The 17,862-nt window shown below is 47.0% G+C and overlaps 2 protein-coding genes across 2 annotated transcripts in view; one reads left to right on the forward strand and one right to left on the reverse strand.

The window, feature by feature from the left end:
• LOC144698449 (uncharacterized) overlaps positions 1–10,357 on the forward strand; it is a 40,752-nt gene extending 30,395 nt beyond the window's left edge. Inside the window, 2 exon segments of the mRNA XM_078570390.1 lie at positions 7,260–7,382; positions 9,734–10,357. Of these exon segments, the coding sequence (XP_078426516.1) occupies positions 7,260–7,382; positions 9,734–10,357 (747 nt within the window).
• The window catches only part of LOC144697423 (uncharacterized), a 512,621-nt gene that overhangs the window by 35,690 nt on the left and 459,069 nt on the right, over positions 1–17,862 (reverse strand). The window lies entirely within an intron of this gene.

The raw sequence follows: 17,862 nt of genomic DNA on the forward strand, positions 1-17,862 counted from the left end.
AAGTACTTCTCATACTTGTAACCTTAAGCTTCACCAACACCAAACCAATCAAGGAATTTCAAATGCATCCCGCAAAGAGCCCCCAATTTTGTTATGGCAGGCGGATGGTAAATGCCAAGCTGCTCAAATCCCAGAGGGAAACTTGAAGCAGCTGCTACAACTATTTGCAATTTGTATTTATTTTGAGGTGCGGGCTTTGAATTCAGTACAAAGAACACCACCAAGTCTTATAGGTTTCTTAACAAAATGAATCAAACCTTTATTAAATTTTTAAAAAATGATTTTAAGCACGTAAATAGGCTTACAAATTACTACTATAATAACTTCTAGCTCCCCTGATTAATCTAACTCCCAGTTACACCTCCATTAAGGCAACAATAAAAACACATGTATTTTAAAAGACCCAGGCAAAGTAATAGATACCCTAAATAGTCGAATTCAAAGTGAGTTTTCTTAACTTCAGTTCTTACAGACAGCGGTTTGGGCACAGAGGCTGGAGGCTTTTCACACTTCTATCTTAGAATGCCTGCCTTTACACACAGCCTTCTCTCCTTTATACATGTTTTCCCCTTTGAATGCAAATTTTCACTATGTTTTTGGACTTTACCTCTCTAATAATAAAAATCTATCATAGTACCAATTTTACCAGTAATCTTTGGGAAAAATAAACACACTGTTTCTTAACTTCTCCTGGCTAAGTGAAACATTCCATCCCCCCTTTTCAATTCAAGCTAGTCTGGTTTATTTAAAAATGCAAATGTTCCCTTTACACCTCACATTGTAAAACTTCACCCATGTTTACCCACTTAACATTTCAAACCTAGCCTATTTTCTGATTCATCAAAGTCTTCAGACCAGCTGCCTTTAATTCAATTAAGTCCCACACACACACACAGGACCCATAGACACAGACCCCACTATTACTCTACTTTACAATAAATTCTAATAGCATTATGAAAATTATTATACCTTCCTGACAATTGTGAACAGCTGGGGACCGAGTACTGATCCCTGTGGTACCGCACTAGACGCAGCCTGCCAAGTGAGAATGACCCGTTTATTCCTACTCTCTGTTTTCTGCCTGTTAATCAATCCTTAATCCATGCCAGTATATTCCCTTCTATTCCATGTGCTTTGATTTTGCTTATCAGCCTCCTGTGGGGAACTTTATCAAAAGCCTTCTGAAAATCCATGTATACTACATCCACCGTTCACCTTTATCAATCCTGTTGGTAACATCTTCAAAAACTCCAACAAGTTTGTCAAACGTGATTTCCCATTCATAAATCCATGTTGACTGTGCCGAGTCAGATCATTATTATCCAAGTGTGCATCCTTTATAGTAGTTTATAGCATTTTCCCTACAACTGGCGTAAGGCTAACAGGCCTGTAGTGGAGTGACATTTTCTACCTTCCAATGTGTAGGAACCATTCCAGAATCTATAGAAGTTTGGAAGAGGATCATCAATGCATCCATTATCTCCATAGCTACCGCTTTCAACTCTCTGGGATGTAGATCATCAGGCCCCGGGGGCTTATCAACCTTCGGTCCCATTAATTTCTCCAGTACAATCTTGTTACTAATGCAAATTTCCTTCAATTCCTCATTCTGCTTCGTCCTTTGGATCTCTAATTCTGTATCTTCCTCAGTGAAGACAGACACAAAGTAATCATTTAGCTTCTCTGCAATTTCCCTGTTCCCCGTTGTGAATTCTCCTGACTCTGCCTGTAATGGACCTACGCTTGTCTTAGCCATACATTTCCTTTTTACATATCTATAGGAGCTTTTACAATCCATTTTCATATTTTTTGCCAGTTTACGTTCATATTCTATTCTCCCTTTCTGTATCAGTTTCTTGGTCCTCCTTTAATAACAGCTCTGAAGAAGGGTCCTACAGACTGGAAACGTTAACTCTGTCTCTCTCTCCACAGATGCTGTCAGAGCTGCAGAGTTTTTCCAGCGTTTTCTGTTTTTATTTCAGGTTTCCAGCATCTGCGGTATTTTGCTTTTATCCTGGTCCTCCTTTGCTGTATTCTAAAATCCTCCCAATCCTCAGGTTTACTACTATTCCTGGCAACTTTATAGGCCTTTTCTTTTAATCTTATACAATCCGTCACTTCCTTTGTTCGCCACTGTTGACGGACTTTGGGTTTTTGTGCCTCAAAGGAATGTTATGATTGCTGTAAGCTATGTAATAATTCTTTAAAGACTGTCCATCGTCATACCTTTTAATGTATTTTCCCAATCCGCTTCAGCCAATTTGCCCTCGTACCTTCATAATTTCCTTTGTTCAACTTTAACACCCTTGCTTCAGATTGAACAACCTCACTTTCCAACATAATGTAAAATTCTATCACGTTATGGTCACTCATCCCTAAAGGTTATTTTACAACAAGTTTATTAATTAGCCCTTTGTTTTGTTACGTAATACTAGATCTAAAATAGCCTATTCCCCGTTGGTTCCTCAACATACTGCTCCAGAAAACCATCCCCAACGCACTCCAGAAACTTGTCTTCCACAGCATTAGGCTTACCCAGTCTGTATGCAGATCGAAGTCACCCGTGATTACTGTATCAGCCCTGCTACACGCTTCTCTAACCTCCTGATTAATACCATGTCCCGCACCACCTCCATTGTTTGGTGGCCTGTAAACAACCCATACCTACGTTTGCGGTCCCTTGCTGCTTCTTAGCACCGTCCGAACAGATTCCACATTTTGTTCTTCCGATCTGAATCCTCCCTTGCTAATACGCTGATCCCACCCCTTAACATCAGCGCCATGCCACCTCCTTTTCCTTTCTGCCTGTCCTTCCTAAATGTCGAACGTCCTTGAACATTCAGTTCCCAGTCTCAGCCTGAATTTTTCCCGCATCGGCCGGGCTCAGCGGGAGCGGGTGGGGGCGGTCGCGGAGCTGAACACCGCCATTTTACACAGGCAGGCCAATTGAGGCCCGCCCAGCGTAATACGCGAGGGGTGGCTACCTGTGCAGGCGGGGAGGAGGGAGAGTCGGGCCTAGCGCACAGTTCGCGCATGCGCACGAAAGAGCGCATCAATCTCCCTGAGGTAGCTCCGTGCCTCGGAGATGATTGAAGCGGTTTTTTAAAAAAATAAATAAATGCAATAAAAATGTAATGAACCATATCCCACCACTTGTGTCACGTGAGATGGGACATGTTTTTATTTTTCCAGAAAAAGTTTTTATTTAATTCGCAAAAGCTTTAGGAAACCTTGACCCGCTCGTGGAATGAGGTTTTCTAAAAAACGTAAAGGCCGCTTGGCCTTTTCCCCCCCCAAAACCGTTAGGTTGGACGGGCAGCGTAACATTCCGCAAGCATGACCCAGACCCGCAAGCGTGACCCAGACCTCCCTGTCGCTTGCCATTTCAACACACCACCCTGCTCTCATGCCCGCATGTCCGTCCTTGGCTTGCTGCAATGTTCCAGTGAAGCTCAACACAAACTGGAGGAACAGCACCTCATCTTCCAACTAGTCACTTTACAGCCTTCTGACTGAATATTGAGTTCAACAATTTTAGATCATGAACGCTCTCCTCCATCTCCACCCCCTTTCCGATCCCCCTTTTTCCAATAATTTATAATTTTTTTACACTAGATATTTTTCTTTTCCCTCCTATTTTTAAATTTATTTCGATCCATTGTTTCATCTCCACCTTTTAGCCCATTTCGATCCCTTCCCCCCACCCCATCCCCACTAGGGCCGTCTGCCACTAGCTTGTCCTGCTTGCTTCCCTTAATGTCACCATTAGCACATTCCTTAGATAATATCACCACCGTCAACACCCCTTTGTCCTTTTGTCTATGATATCTTTAGCAATCTCTTCTTTGCCTCCACCTATCACTGGCCCTCTATCCAGCTCTACCTGTCCCACCCACTTCTACCAGCTTATATTTCATCTCATTTCTATATTTCCTTAGCTCTGACGAAGAGTCATACGGACTCGAAACGTTAACTGTATCCCTCTCCGCAGATGCTGTCAGACCTGCAGAGTTTTTCCAGCTATTTTTGTTTTTGTTCTAGATTTCCAGCATCCGCAGTATTTTGCTTTCATATTATATTCGTGTTAATTACCCATTTAATGGCCTTAATAGGCCTATCAATCGTCGGCGGGCGGACAGCCGACTCCGTCACGCGCCCGCCGAACGAAATGTCGCGCGTCATTTTACACTCCGGCGTGTCAGGCTTGCCCCTGCAGGCCGAGTGTAAAATCCTGGCCCCTGTAATCACGTTTCCGTCATGACAATAAGATCATACCCACTTACCTCTACTTGTGCCTTTAAATCGTCTACCTTGTTGCGAATGCTGTGTGCATTCAGGTAGAGCGCCCTTAACTTAGCCTTTTTGACATTATTCCGCATTCTAGGTTTAGGTGATGCTTGCTCTCCTTCCACCCGCCTTCTAATTTCACTTGCCACTTTTCCACTGCCCGTTACCAGCTTTGCTTCCTTCCAATCTGAGCAACCCCTTAGGTTACCCAACCTCTGATCAGCTAGTTTAAACCCTCCCCGACAGCACCAGCAAATCCCCCTGTGAGGATATTTAGTCCCTGTCCTGCTAAGGTGTAACCCTTCCAGCTTGTACCGGTCCCACCTGCCCCAGAACCAGTCCCAATGCCTCAGAAATCCAATGCCGTCCCGTCTACACCCAATTCTCCAGCCGTGTGTTCAATCGCTCAACCCTCCTATTCCTTTGATCACTGGCACGTGGCACTGGGAGTAATCCTGAGGTCACAGGGCAACTCGGGTTGGGCCAGTGAAGCCCACGTCCTGTGAATGAATAATAAAAAAAAAGCAGCTCTTGAGGTCCTGCTTTTTCATTTCCTCCCAAACTCCCTAAAATCTGCTTTCAGGGTCTCATCCCTCTTCCTACCTATGTCATTGATACCAATGTGGACCACGACCTCTCGCTGTTCACCTTCCTCCACAAGGATGCCCTGAAGCCGATCTGTGATGTCCTTGACCCTGGCACCAGGAAGACAACATACCACCCTGAAATTAGAAGGTGGGTGGAATGAGAGCAAGCATCACCTAAACCTAGAATACGGAATTATGTCAAAAAGGCTAAGTTAGATAAAAAAGGGTAAGAGAGAGGAAAAAGTGGACATTGGGCCGCTGGAAAATGACGCTGGAGAAGTAGTAGTGGGGAACAAAGAAATGCCGGAGGAACTGAATAGGTTCTTTGCGTCAGTCTTCACGGTGGAAGACACGAGTAATATCCCCAAAGTTCAAGAGAGTCAGGGGGCAGAGGTGAGCATGGTGGCCATTACCAAGGAGAAGGTGCTAGGAAAACTGAAAGGTCTGAAGGTGGATAAATCACCTGGACCAGATGGATTACACCCCAGAGTTTTGAAGGAGATAGCTGAAGAGATAGTGGAGGCGTTAGTGGTGATCTTTCAGGAATCACTTGAGTCAGGGAGGGTCCCAGAGGACTGGAAAATCGCTAATGTGACCCCCCTGTTTAAGAAGGGAGTGAGGCAAAAGACGGGAAATTACAGGCTGATTAGCCTGACCTCGGTCATTGGTAAGATTTTAGAGTCCATTATTAAGGATGAGATTTCAGAATACTTGGAAGTGCATGGTAAAATAGGGCAAAGTCAGCATGGTTTCATCAAGGGGAGGTCATGCCTGACAAATCTGTTAGAATTCTTTGAGGAGGTAACGAGTAGGTTAGACAAAGGAGAGCCAATGGATGTTATCCACTTGGACTTCCAGAAAGCTTTTTACAAGGTGCCGCACAGGAGGCTGCTCAGTAAGATAAGAGCCCATGGTGTTAGAGGTAAGGTACTAGCATGGATAGAAGGTTAGCTGTCTGGCAGGAGGCAGAGAGTGGGGATAAGGGGGTCCTTCTCAAGATGTCGGCCGGTGACTAGTGGAGTTCTGCAGGGGTCAGTGTTGGGACCACAACTTTTCACTTTATACACTAATGATCTAGATGAAGGTACTGAGGGCATCCTGGCTAAGTTTGCAGATGATACAAAGATAAGTGGAGGGACAAGTAGTATTGAGGAGGTGGGGAGGCTGCAGAAGGATTTGGGCAGGTTAGGAGAATGGGCAAAGAAGTAGCAGATGGAATACAACGTGGGGAAGTGTGAGGTCATGCACTTTGGTAGGAAGAATAAAGGCATAGACTATTTTCTAAATGGGGAGAGAATTCAGAAATCTGGAGTGCAAAGGGACTTGGTAGTCCTAGTCCAGGATTCTCTTAAGGTTAACTTGCAGGTTGAGTCGGTAGATAGGAAGGCAAATGCAATGTTGGCATTTATTTCAAGAGGACTAGAATATAAAAGCAGGGATGTGCTGCTGAGGCTTTATAAGGCTCTGGTCAGACCACATTTAGAATATTGTGAGCAATTTTGGGCCCCGTATCTCAGGAAGGATGTTCTGGCCCTGGAGAGGGTCCAGAGGAGGTTCACGAGAACAATCCCAGGAATGAACGGCTTAACATATGAGGAACGTTTGAGAACTCTGGGTCTATACTTGATGGAGTTTAGAAGGATGAGGGGGGATCTGATTGAAACTTACAGAATACTGAAAGGCCTGGATAGAGTGGACGTGGGGAAGATGTTTCTATTAGTAGGAGAGACTAGGACCCGAGGGCACAGCCTCAGAGTAAAGGGAAGACCTTTTAGAACAGAGATGAGGAGAAAATTCTTTAGCCAGAGAGTGGTGAATCTATGGAATTCATTGCCACAGAAGGCTGTGGAGGCCAGGTCATTGAGTGTAATTAAGGCCGAGATAGATAGGTTCTTGATTGGTAAGGGGATCAAAGGTTATGGGGAGAAGGCGGGAGAATGGGGTTGAGAAACTTATCAGCCATGATTGAATGGTGGAGCAGACTCAATGGGCCGAATGGCCTAATTTCTGCTCCTATGTCTTATGGTCTTATGGTCTGGAGTCACATTTAGTGCCACAGAAAAGCCTGTCTGATCCCCTGACAATGAATCCTCTATCACTATTGCTCTTCCACACTTTGTCCTCCCCTCCTGTCCAGCTAAGCCACCCATGGTGCCACAGACTTGGCTCTGGCTGCACTTCCCTGAGGAACCACCACCCTCACCAGCATCCAAAATGGAAAACCGATTAGCAAGCAAGATATACTCAGGGGAGTCCTGCACTTGCTGCTTGGATCTCTTAGACAGCCTGGCGGTCACCCATTCCATCTCTGCTTGCATGCTCTTAACCTGTGGTGTGACCGCCTCCTTAAACTAACCATGTAGTTCTTTGTCTTGTGGACCCCAGCTCAAGCTTCTGCAGCTGGTGACAGCTCCGGCAGGTGTGTTTGCCGAGGACACGTGTTGCATCCACGACTTCCCACATACCGCAGAACGTACATTCCACTGGCCCAAGCTGACCGGCCATACCGTAACATTAAAAACTATTTATTACAATTAGAATAATTTACCAGTTACTCACCAATCAGCTTCTTCCCCCCTAGCAAAGTAAGAGTCAGCTACTAGAGGGAAAAAAGGTGGCAAAAGAAGGAATCAACTCCTTTCCCTCTTCACCGAACTCCCTCACTCACAAAACTCTAACTTAAGCACTCTAATGCACCCAAAGCAACACTTACGTGACGGTCAGATCTTGAGATGCTAATTGTTTTGAGTTTCCTGTCTAAAAATATTCCCTCACGAAAAACCTGTAAAGGGAGTTTACTAAATTCATCGCTATAACCACAGGATAGAAATTCAGAACTGGCAATTCTAGATGTCATAAGATATTCTTCTCCCTCTCAAAGTTTAAACCTCTATCCCCCCACACACTCCCTCCTCCCTAGAGGTAACCCCAATTCATTTTACAATCCTCCTCCTTTTTCCTGAATTCACCTCCCCTGAAGGTGCTGACTCTCGGGTTCGTTTGACGCTCACCTATTGCCCTCCCTGATATGTCACCCAGGCGTCTAAATCTTTACACCTGAAGTTAACAAACTGTTTGGCTAAGGGGACATCACAATCAAACCCCGTGACTATCCACATGGTATTTTGTGTCAGGATGCGGTCTCTGTGTACCACCTGCACCGCTCCGCTCCCCCCCCCCCCCCCCCCCCCTCCCCGCTTCCCTCCTTCCCTCCCCCAATCCATCCCCACTTTTCATCCCAGCCCCAGGAGTTTGGAGACTGGGCTCCGGATGTGTAATGGTGGCCGCAGCTCCAATAAGCCCCCGCACTGTGCATGTCCAAGGGAGAGGGGAAGCTGCGCATGTGCTAAGGTGTTGACCAATGGGAAGAGTCTGAGGACAGGAAGGATTCTGGTGCTCCAGCCAATCAGAGCACAGATTTAATGACAATGAAGATTTAGCTTCACACACATAAAACTTCCTCCTGTGTCCAACATCTGTGAGTAAAACACTTTCTTTTCTCCCCCTTTCCATTTCTTTTCCCATTCTGAGCTTAAATTATTGAGTTGCAGGAACTGAAGGGAAAGGAAGTGAATCCAGGGAGGGTGCAGACTCTGGAAAGGTTGGGCCAGGTCTCTCTCTCTCTCTTTCTTAAGCTCCCTCAGCTTGACACAGTTATTTGTCTGGCTAAAAGGATGGTCTCTTTCCTAATGTTTACAATTAAAGGGGTGGTTTCCTCAGGAGATGGGTGACACTTAAGGGAACAGTAAATTCATACAGGACAGAGATATGACTCGTGTTGTTACATGGCTCTATATTAGATATATTATTTATGGTTATGTAATAAATTTAATTTATTATCATTTCTAGTCCTGTAACATAGCACTGTCGCTACGTTGTATATTTCCAGTCATAGGGTCATTACAGCACAAAAGAAGTCCATTCGGCAACTCGAGTCCATGCCGACTTTCTAGAACAATCCAGTCAGTCCCATTCCCTCTCTATATACCCCTTCCCCTGCAGGTTTATTCCCTTCAAGTGCCCATCCAATTTCATCTTGAAATAATTGCCCATCTCCAATTCCAGCACCCCCGTGGGCAGAGAGTCCGTGTTCATGACCGCTCAGTACCTGAATAATGTTCTTACTGACATGGCTCATGAATCTCTGATCAAGTAATGCAGCACTGTACATGAAACACATTTTTCCTCCAGTATCTATGCATAGGTGTACGCATTTAGTCCAGCAGCCTGCATCAAGGCTTTCAGGTCTTTGTGTCCTGGACGGGAAGAGATGAGCATGGGTCTGTCAACCAGCAGGAATCGGCACCTTCAGGAGAATTGGGAGGGTGTACATCAGGTACAGAAGAGTGAGAATGGAGGGAGAGTTTGTGGGACGGAGATTTACAGCTTTTGGGGAACGAGAGAGTGGAAAGGATGTTCCATCAAAACTGGAATTGTCTGTTCTGAATTTCTATCCTGTGCCGACAGTGATGACTTTTGTAAACTCCTTTTACAGGATATTAGAAGGGGAGGATTGGCAGACAGAAAGTTCAAACCAAACATCACATCAAGATCTGACAAAGTCTCTCGATTCACTGGGACCCGAATATCATCAGCCTTTGAATCTAGAAAGAGAAATGTGTGTCTGTTCTGTCTGCTTGAAAAGGTTTTAAACATCAACGTGACTGGAAAAGCACCGACTTACACATACACACATACACACACACACACACACACACACACACGCTCCCGAGTGAGAGTATTCCAGTGCACTGACTGTGGAAAGAACCTTAACCAGTTACACAGCCTGAAAAAAACATCGCACCATTCACAGCGGGGAGAGACCGTACACGTGAGGACGAGGCTTCAACTGATCGTCCAACCTGGAGGAACAAAAGGACACCCGCACCATGGAGAAACCCTGGAAATGCGGGGACTGCGGGAAGGGCTTCAAAGTCCCGTCTGCGCTGGAGGTTCATCGACGCAATCACACCGGGGAGAGGCCGTTCACCTGCTTTGAGTGCGGGAAGGGATTCACTCAGTCATCCCACCTGCTGACGCACCAGCGCGCTCACGCCGGGGAGAAGCCGTTCGCTTGCCCCGAGTGTGGGAAGGGATTCACTGACACTTCAACGCTGCTGATACACTGGCGGAGTCACACTGGGGAGAGGCCGTTCGCCTGCTCTGAGTGTGGGAAAGGATTCGCTCAGTTATCCCACTTGCGAACACACCAGCGCGTTCACACTGGAGAGAGGCCGTTCACCTGCCCAGTGTGTGGGAAGGGATTCGCCGATTCATCCAACCTGCTGAGACACCGGCGAGTTCACACTGGGGCGAGGCCGTTCACCTGCTCTGAATGTGGGAAAGGTTTCAGTCAGTCGTCCAACCTACAGACACACCAACGAGTTCACACCGATTAGAGACCTTTTGGATGCTCTGACTGTGGGTGTTCATTGTACCAACTGAGTTTAGGCATGTACAGATGGAGGGCATCGATTGGATGATTACTTGAGTGCATAAAGAGATGCTTACTGACATTATGTGGAGCAGGGTTAGGAGGTATATACCTGTAAAGTTTCACTCTGTGAATTAATCTATACCAAGTAAAGATTGGCTCCAGTTTCTCCCTTCACCATAGAGCTGTCAGGAATATAACAGGGTAACACAGAACGCTTGCCGAATGGTGAAGTTTGGAAACGAGAGGAAAATAAAATTTCGGACAGAAGCTTGCAACCTGAGTAGCTTTTATGAGAAATGGCTGAAAGAAATTGGGATGTGGTCAGGGTCTGATTACTCGCCGATGTTCTCGGAGCCTGAGCCACATGACCAGTGGAAGGACGAAGTGGAGATGTGGACACGGGTCACGTGCCTACCCCAAGGAGGAAACAAGGTACGGCCTTGGTGTTGTCACTTCCTAACCAAAGTAAAATCAGAAGCAAAATATTTAGTGAGCTGGATGCCGGTCAGTTGGATACTGATGAAGGTCTGGGTCTTCTGTTCGGGTTCGTCGATGAGATTTACAGGAAGGATGATCGATTGGATGCCCGTGAAGGTCGGAGTTTGATAGATTTTGAAATGGTCGTTCCATGGAAGAACAGGTCGCGCGGACTTTAACAGATTGCACCAAAGATTGAAGGGATTCAATTTACACACCCCTGGCTCAGCGTTAGCATTTCAGATCACTGGATGGTGCTCAGGGGGTCACACGTGGATAGGCTTTTGGCTCTTAACTGCTGTTCACTTCCTGGAGATGTTGAGACGTGCGCTGCCTGCAAAAGAGTTCCCGGGAAGCAGTCACTTCCGGCAGCCTCGGTGGGACAAGTGGGACATTCCGCAGCGACGCAAAGAACAGAGGATCCAGTGATTGCCGCATTCCAAGACGCTCCAGACACTGCGACGCAGGCGCTAATACAATGCAGGGACGAGAAATTCCCGACGTTTGGCAGAACTCCGACTTTAGGATGATGGAATCCCGCCCTTTTAATGTTTCCGCCCCCCCACCCCCCCCCGCACTCTGCCTCCTCGGAGGTGGGTTCGAAATGTAATCGCGGTTTGGATTGTGTGTCAGACGCGGTGCTGGGCCGCGAGCTGCCGGGTCAGGAGGGAGGGATCGAATGTGGCATGTTGGCATGTGAAGGCGGGCGGGACATCCCTGAGCACGGCTGCAGACTGGGAGGAAGTCAGGCGGCTGGCAGCCGACTTCCAGGGAGCGCAGTTCGCAAGCACCGCGCAGAGGGCCAACTGTGCAGCTTTGGTTTCCCCTTTCCCCCTGCCCATGGCACCTTCTTTAAGATCACCGATACACAGGGCGGGATTTTCCAGTCGGGGGTGGGGGTTGCCGGCCCGACACACCGACGCGTAAAATGACGCGCGACGATGTCGGGCCTGCATCCCCACGTTATCGCGCAATCCCGCGATATTTCGTTCGGCGGGTGCCTGCTGATATGTAAACAGCCTGTTAAGGCCGTTAAGAAAGCAATCGAAGTCATCGTTAACGCTGTCCGTCCAACCTTAAGGTTGGCGGGCAGGCGAAAAGGCCAAGTGGACTTCGCGTTTTTTAGGAAACCTCATCGGCGAGCGGGACGAGGTTTCCTAAATATCAAAACATGTCCCCTCTCATGAGACACAGTCACATGAGGGGACATGTTTAAATAAATTGTTACACCATTTGTTTAATTATTTCGCTTTCGATTCAATCTCCCGTGCCTCAGGGGAATTGAAGCGCTCTTTCGCGCTGGCCCCAACTCTCTCTCCTCCAGACACCCCCCCCCCCCCCCCGCCTCCCAGTAGCACAGGTCGCACTGAGCGCTACTGCTCGCGTATTACGGCTGGGTGGGCCTTAATTGGCCCGACCGCATAAAATGGCGGCGCGGAGCCAATCGCGGGCGGTGATCAGCTCTGCGACCGCTCCCGCCGAGCCTGCACACCGCCTGAAAAATTCAGGCCATTAAGATATCTGAAGAGGAGATGTAACACTCTCCGATCCCGCAACGACCACAGAGACTCAGGCTTCCTTTAACCGGTTTTATTCAAGCATATGCAAGGGAGCCGCAATCATTCCGAAGAATGAAGACCCAACTCTCAGATTGATTACATTTCATTACTTTTGTACTTTTTCTTATCATAATACATTTGAGTACATTTGAATACATCCAATCGGTAACCGACACACCGGTCCCATACTAACTCTATCCTATTGAGTACATAAACGTGATTTTGCTAACCAATTATTCTAAAGGATGTATACATAATTATATTATCCAATCAAAATTAAAACACGTACAACAAAGCCCTTGGTTCTTACAACTCAAGACTGTGTTTCATTGAAGGAGTAATTTGACAAGGAAGTATTCAGTGAATGGCATGACACTAGGAATGTCTGAGGAACAAAGGGACCTTGGCGTGTGTGTGTCCATAGATCTCTGAAGGTGGAGGGGCATGTTAGTGGGGGTGGTGAAAAAAGCATATGGGACACTTGCCTTTATCAATCGAGGCATAGATTACAAAAGTAGGGAGGTCATGTTGGAGTTGTATAGAACCTTGGTGAGGCCACAGCTGGAGTACTGTGTGCAGTTCTGGTCACCACAATATAGGAAGGATGTGGTTGCACTGGAGGGGGTGCAGAGGAGATTCACCAGGATGTTGCCTGGGATGAAACATTTAATTTATGAAGAGAGGTTGGATAGACTTGGGTTGTTTTCGTTGGAGCAGAGAAGACTGAGGGGGCGACCTGATCGAGGTGTACAAGATTATGAGGGGCATGGACAGGGTGGGTAGGGAGCAGCTGTTCCCCTTAGTTGAAGGGTCAGTCACGAGGGGGACATAAGTTCAAGGTGTGGGGCAGGAGGTTTAGGGAGGATGTGAGGAAAAACTTTTTTACCCCAGAGGGTGATGACAGTCTGGAATGCACTGCCTGGGAGGGTGGTGGAGGCGGGTTGCCTCACATCCTTTTAAAAAGTACCTGGATGAGCATGTGACACGTCATAACATTCAAGGCTATGGGCCAAGTGCTAGTAAATGGGATTAGGTAGGTAGGTCAGGTGTTTCTCACGTGTCGGTGCAGACTCGATGGCTGAAGGGCCTCTTCTGCACCGTGTGGTTCTGTGATTCATCAAAGCCCCCCTCTTTGTCCATTGTTCATCTTCCACATCTAAGCTAAAACCATCTGCCCCTTCCCTATGTGAGAGGGGAGTACACTTAATCTAATTTATGTCATACTTTTGTCTCCAGTCTGACTCTCAAGACTGTGCAATGTTCATCTGGTAATCTTAAACTCTTAATATGCTTAGCAGCCATGTCTGCCTGGAGATTTTAGGGGTTTTTCAGTAAATTCTTACTGTATTCTCTTTTAGTATTTCTAATTTCCCCCTAACATATCTTTAATGATGTATTCAACAATAACACACCATAACTTAACCATAAAACTGTTTTTTCTGCTTCTTTGAATGTCTTCAATTAAAATGTTATTCGGAAGATTCCTCCTCTTCCAAAGCCCAAAACATTTCAGTTCGGATTAACAAGTCCGTTCAAGAATCTTAAAGCAGTGCTCCAGTAAAAAAAAGACCTCAATGGCCCAGCATTTCTCTGAGCCAATTCTGCAGACCAAAAGACTCCCAGCTTCACCCTAGGGACTCGACTCAACTCTACGATGTCAGCTGGGGTTCAGCGTCTCCGAGCTTGAGTGAGCAGAGTTCCCGGTCTGGACCGCTGTCCACTGTCATTGTTCAGCTCGGGCCTGTCCTGCTCGCTCTCTCTCCCCCAGTAACCCCAGATTCCCTGTAGGCAACGACTGGCGAGAGCTCCCTTTCAGACTGTCATGCACCCTTGGCCTGAAGGCCTCTCTCTGTCTCTCTCTCTCTCGGACCAGTACGTGTGAGTTTAGGGGTCGGGAACAGTTTTGCTGAACTTTTGTGTGCCCACCTCGTTTTCTCGGTTATAAAGCACCGGGCAGTCGCCCTTTTCTGTACTTGTGCCCTAACCTCTGCATTCTCGAAAGCTGCTTAGCCTTACTGACCAACAAGGGTTCGATTGTGACGCCCCCCCCCCCCCAACCGCCCCTCCTCCTTGGCGAAACACTTTGTCAACTTCGGGTGTAAAGGTTTAGACAACTGGGCGACATATTGGGGAGGAAAGAGGTGAGTGTGAAACTGAACCCAAGAGTCAGCACCTTCAGGGGAGGAGAATTGGGGGAAAACTGGAGGAGGAGGAGAGCAGGATAAATGAGTGTGCCGATCAATAGGGAGGGGGAGTGTGTAGGGGTCAGAGATTTATAGTTTGAGAGGAAGAGGCATGTTCGATGGCAACTAGAGTTGTCCGAATTTCTATCCTGTACCGGCTGTACCACCCATTCGTAATCCTAGAGTCCTCTATCAGGTCAGCCCTCAGTCTTGGCTTTTCTGGAGAAAGTGTCCTCAACCTTTTCAATCTCTCTTTTCACTTTAAGATGCTCAGTTCTGGTACCATCTTTCTTGCACCTTCAAGGTCCTACATTGCAAAACTCAAAACATTAAGTGCCCAACATTGGATGTGATTCTGCGATTGGACAACATTTGCTAAATGATCCTCGGCGTGCTAGAAATTTCGCTGACAACCTGTTTAAGGCTGTCAGTCAGGTGCACAGTGTGGCGCATTTCTGTGTACTGGAGGCTACATATATTAATACGCGGGGCCCTGTTCTTTGCAGATAGAAAGAACATGTACACACATTGCGCCTGCTTCAGCTAAACAAAATAAGCTACAGCCATTCGCTGGTTCATTCATCTTGACTAATCAGAGTCATGCTGCCTGGTTTGAATTTCAAACAATGCTCGGCAGTTAACTGCCAGTCACCATTAACTGGTGCATTCTCCATGGCAACGCCTCTACCAGGGTCCACTTTCCAACTAATCAGTACTCTCTTCGCATACAGTATAAAGTTGTTGCTTCCCCTGATATTGTATTCTTGCAATTGTCCTGATGAGTGCAAGATTAAAAGCGTTGACAAAATGTTTTTTTTCAGCAATTCTCAAGTGTGTACTATCTATATAAGCAACTATATATATATATATATATATATACACACACATATATATATATATATATATATATACACATCACTGGAAGCCAGTGGCGTACCACAGGGATCAGTGCTCGGTCCCCTATTATTTGTCATTTATATAAACGACATAGATGACTATGTAGGGGGTAGGATTAGTAAGTTTGCGGATAACACAAAGATTGGCCGGGTGGTTAACAGTGAGGTTAAGTGTCTTGGGCTACAGGAAGATATAGACGGGATGGTCAAATGGGCAGATAAGAGGCAGATGGAATTTAACCCTGAAAAGTGAGGTGATACACTTTGGAAGGAGTAATTTGACAAGGAAGTATTCAATGAACAGCATGATACTAGGAAGTTCTGAGGAACAAAGGGACCTTGGCATGTGTGTCCATAGATCTCTGAAGGCGGAGGGGCATGTTCGTGGGTTGGTGAAAAAGGCATATGGGACACTTGCCTTTATCAATTGAGGCATAGATTACAAAAGTATGGAGGTCATGTTGGAGTTATATAGAACCTCGGTGAGGCCACAGCTGTAGTACTGTGTGCAGTTCTGGTCACCTCATTATAGGAAGGATGTGATTGCACTGGAGGGGTTGCAGAGGAGATTCACTGGGATGTTGCCTGGGATGAAACATTTAAGTTATGAAGAGAGGTTGGATAGACTTGGGTTGTTTTCGTTGGAGCAGAGAAGACTGAGGGGGGGGCGACCTGATCGAGGTGTACAAGATTATGAGGGGCATGGACAGGGTGGATAGGAGCAGCTGTTCCCCTTAGTTGAGGGGTCAGTCACGAGGGGGACACAAGTTCAAGGTGAGGGGCAGGAGGTTTAGGGAGGACGTGAGGAAATCCGTTTTCACCCAGAGGGTGGTGACGGTCTGGAATGTGCTGCCTGGGAGGGTGGTGGAGGCAGGTTGCCTCACATCCTTTAAAAAGCACCTGGATGAGCACTTGGCACATCATAACATTCAAGGCTATGGGCCAAGTGCTGGTAAATGGGATTAGGTAGGTAGGTCAGGTGTTTCTCACGTGTCGGTGCAGACTCGATGGGCCGAAGGGCCTTTCTGCACTGTGTGATTCTGTGATAATTAAAATTTAGACTCAGTTTAATTTGGTTGCATGCGGCTAATCACTTAGTTCCGAATTATCCCCGAAAATGCTTTTGTTTGAAAGAGACTTAACCGTCAGGTAAGACAGGACTCTGAAATGGCAGATAGCACCAAGGTTTACTTAAAAGGAAAAGGCACACTCACGAAATACACCAGCGACTTTCACCACCTAAGTTGGGCGTCCATCCCAGGTAGAAGTGTGAATCTTGCTCAGGTTCCTGAATCGACAAGAGATTTCCCAAAATCCTGCCCCAGGGATCACTCAGTACCTCCTCTACTCAAGTAGAGGCCGACTTGCAAGTGCAAGATGGTTCTTGAAACCCACTTCTAACCCTTGAATGAGCATGATCTCATTTCGAATCAGGCCTGTTGTCATTAGGCAGCTGGTCATTGTTGTTACCGGGCTAATTTTATTGGATTTAACCATTTCCCTACCTGGTTCCGCACAGCATAACAATGGGACTGTTCAGAATCTTTCCTTTACCTGAGCTTAGACAAGATCATGAGCAGTTTACATCGAGGAAATGAAGAGGAACTGTTTCCACTGACAATGGGGTTGTCAACCAATGGACACAGATTGAAGGTGATTGACCTAAAAGCCAGAGGGGAAATCAGGAAGAGAAATCTTTACACAGTGAGGTGTTGTGATCAGGAATGCACCGCCTGAAAGGTTGGTGGAAGCAGATTCAACAAAGGGAATTGGGGAAATACTGGAAGGGGACTAGTTTGCAGGACTCGCGGGGAAAGGGCAGGATAGCGGGACTAATGAAGTAGCTCATTCAAAAAGCTAGCACAGGCACGATGGGCCTAATAGCCTCCTTCTGTGCTGCGAGCTTTTTGTTAATATTCATTCATGGGATGTGGGCTTCGCCGGCTGGGCCAGCATCTATTGCCCATCCCTCATTGCCACAACGACTGTGCGGTGGTCACTCCTACCGATACTGCCATGGACAGATGCATCTGCAGCAGGCAGGTCGGTGAGGATGAGGTCGAGTATGGTTTTTTCCCCTCTTGTTGGTTCCCTCACCACCTGCCGCAGACCCAGTCCAGCAGCTGTGCCCTTTAGGACTCGGCCAGCTCGGTCAGTGGTGGTGCCACCGAGCCACTCTCGGTGATGCCCATTGAAGTCCCCCTCCCAGAGTACATTCTGCGCCCTTGCCACCCTCAGTGCATCCTCCAAGTGGTGTTCAACATGGAGGAGCACTGACTCATCAGCGGAGGGAAGGCGGTACGTGGTAACCAGCAGGAGGTTTCCTTGCCCATGTTTGACCCAATGCCATGAGACTTCATGGGGTCCAGAGTCGATGTTGAGGACTCCCAGGGCAACTCCCTCCCGACTGTATACCACTGTGCTGCCACCTCTGCT

Source organism: Cetorhinus maximus, chromosome 23, assembly GCF_964194155.1.
Source record: "Cetorhinus maximus chromosome 23, sCetMax3.hap1.1, whole genome shotgun sequence".
Taxonomy (NCBI): Eukaryota; Metazoa; Chordata; class Chondrichthyes; order Lamniformes; family Cetorhinidae; genus Cetorhinus; species Cetorhinus maximus.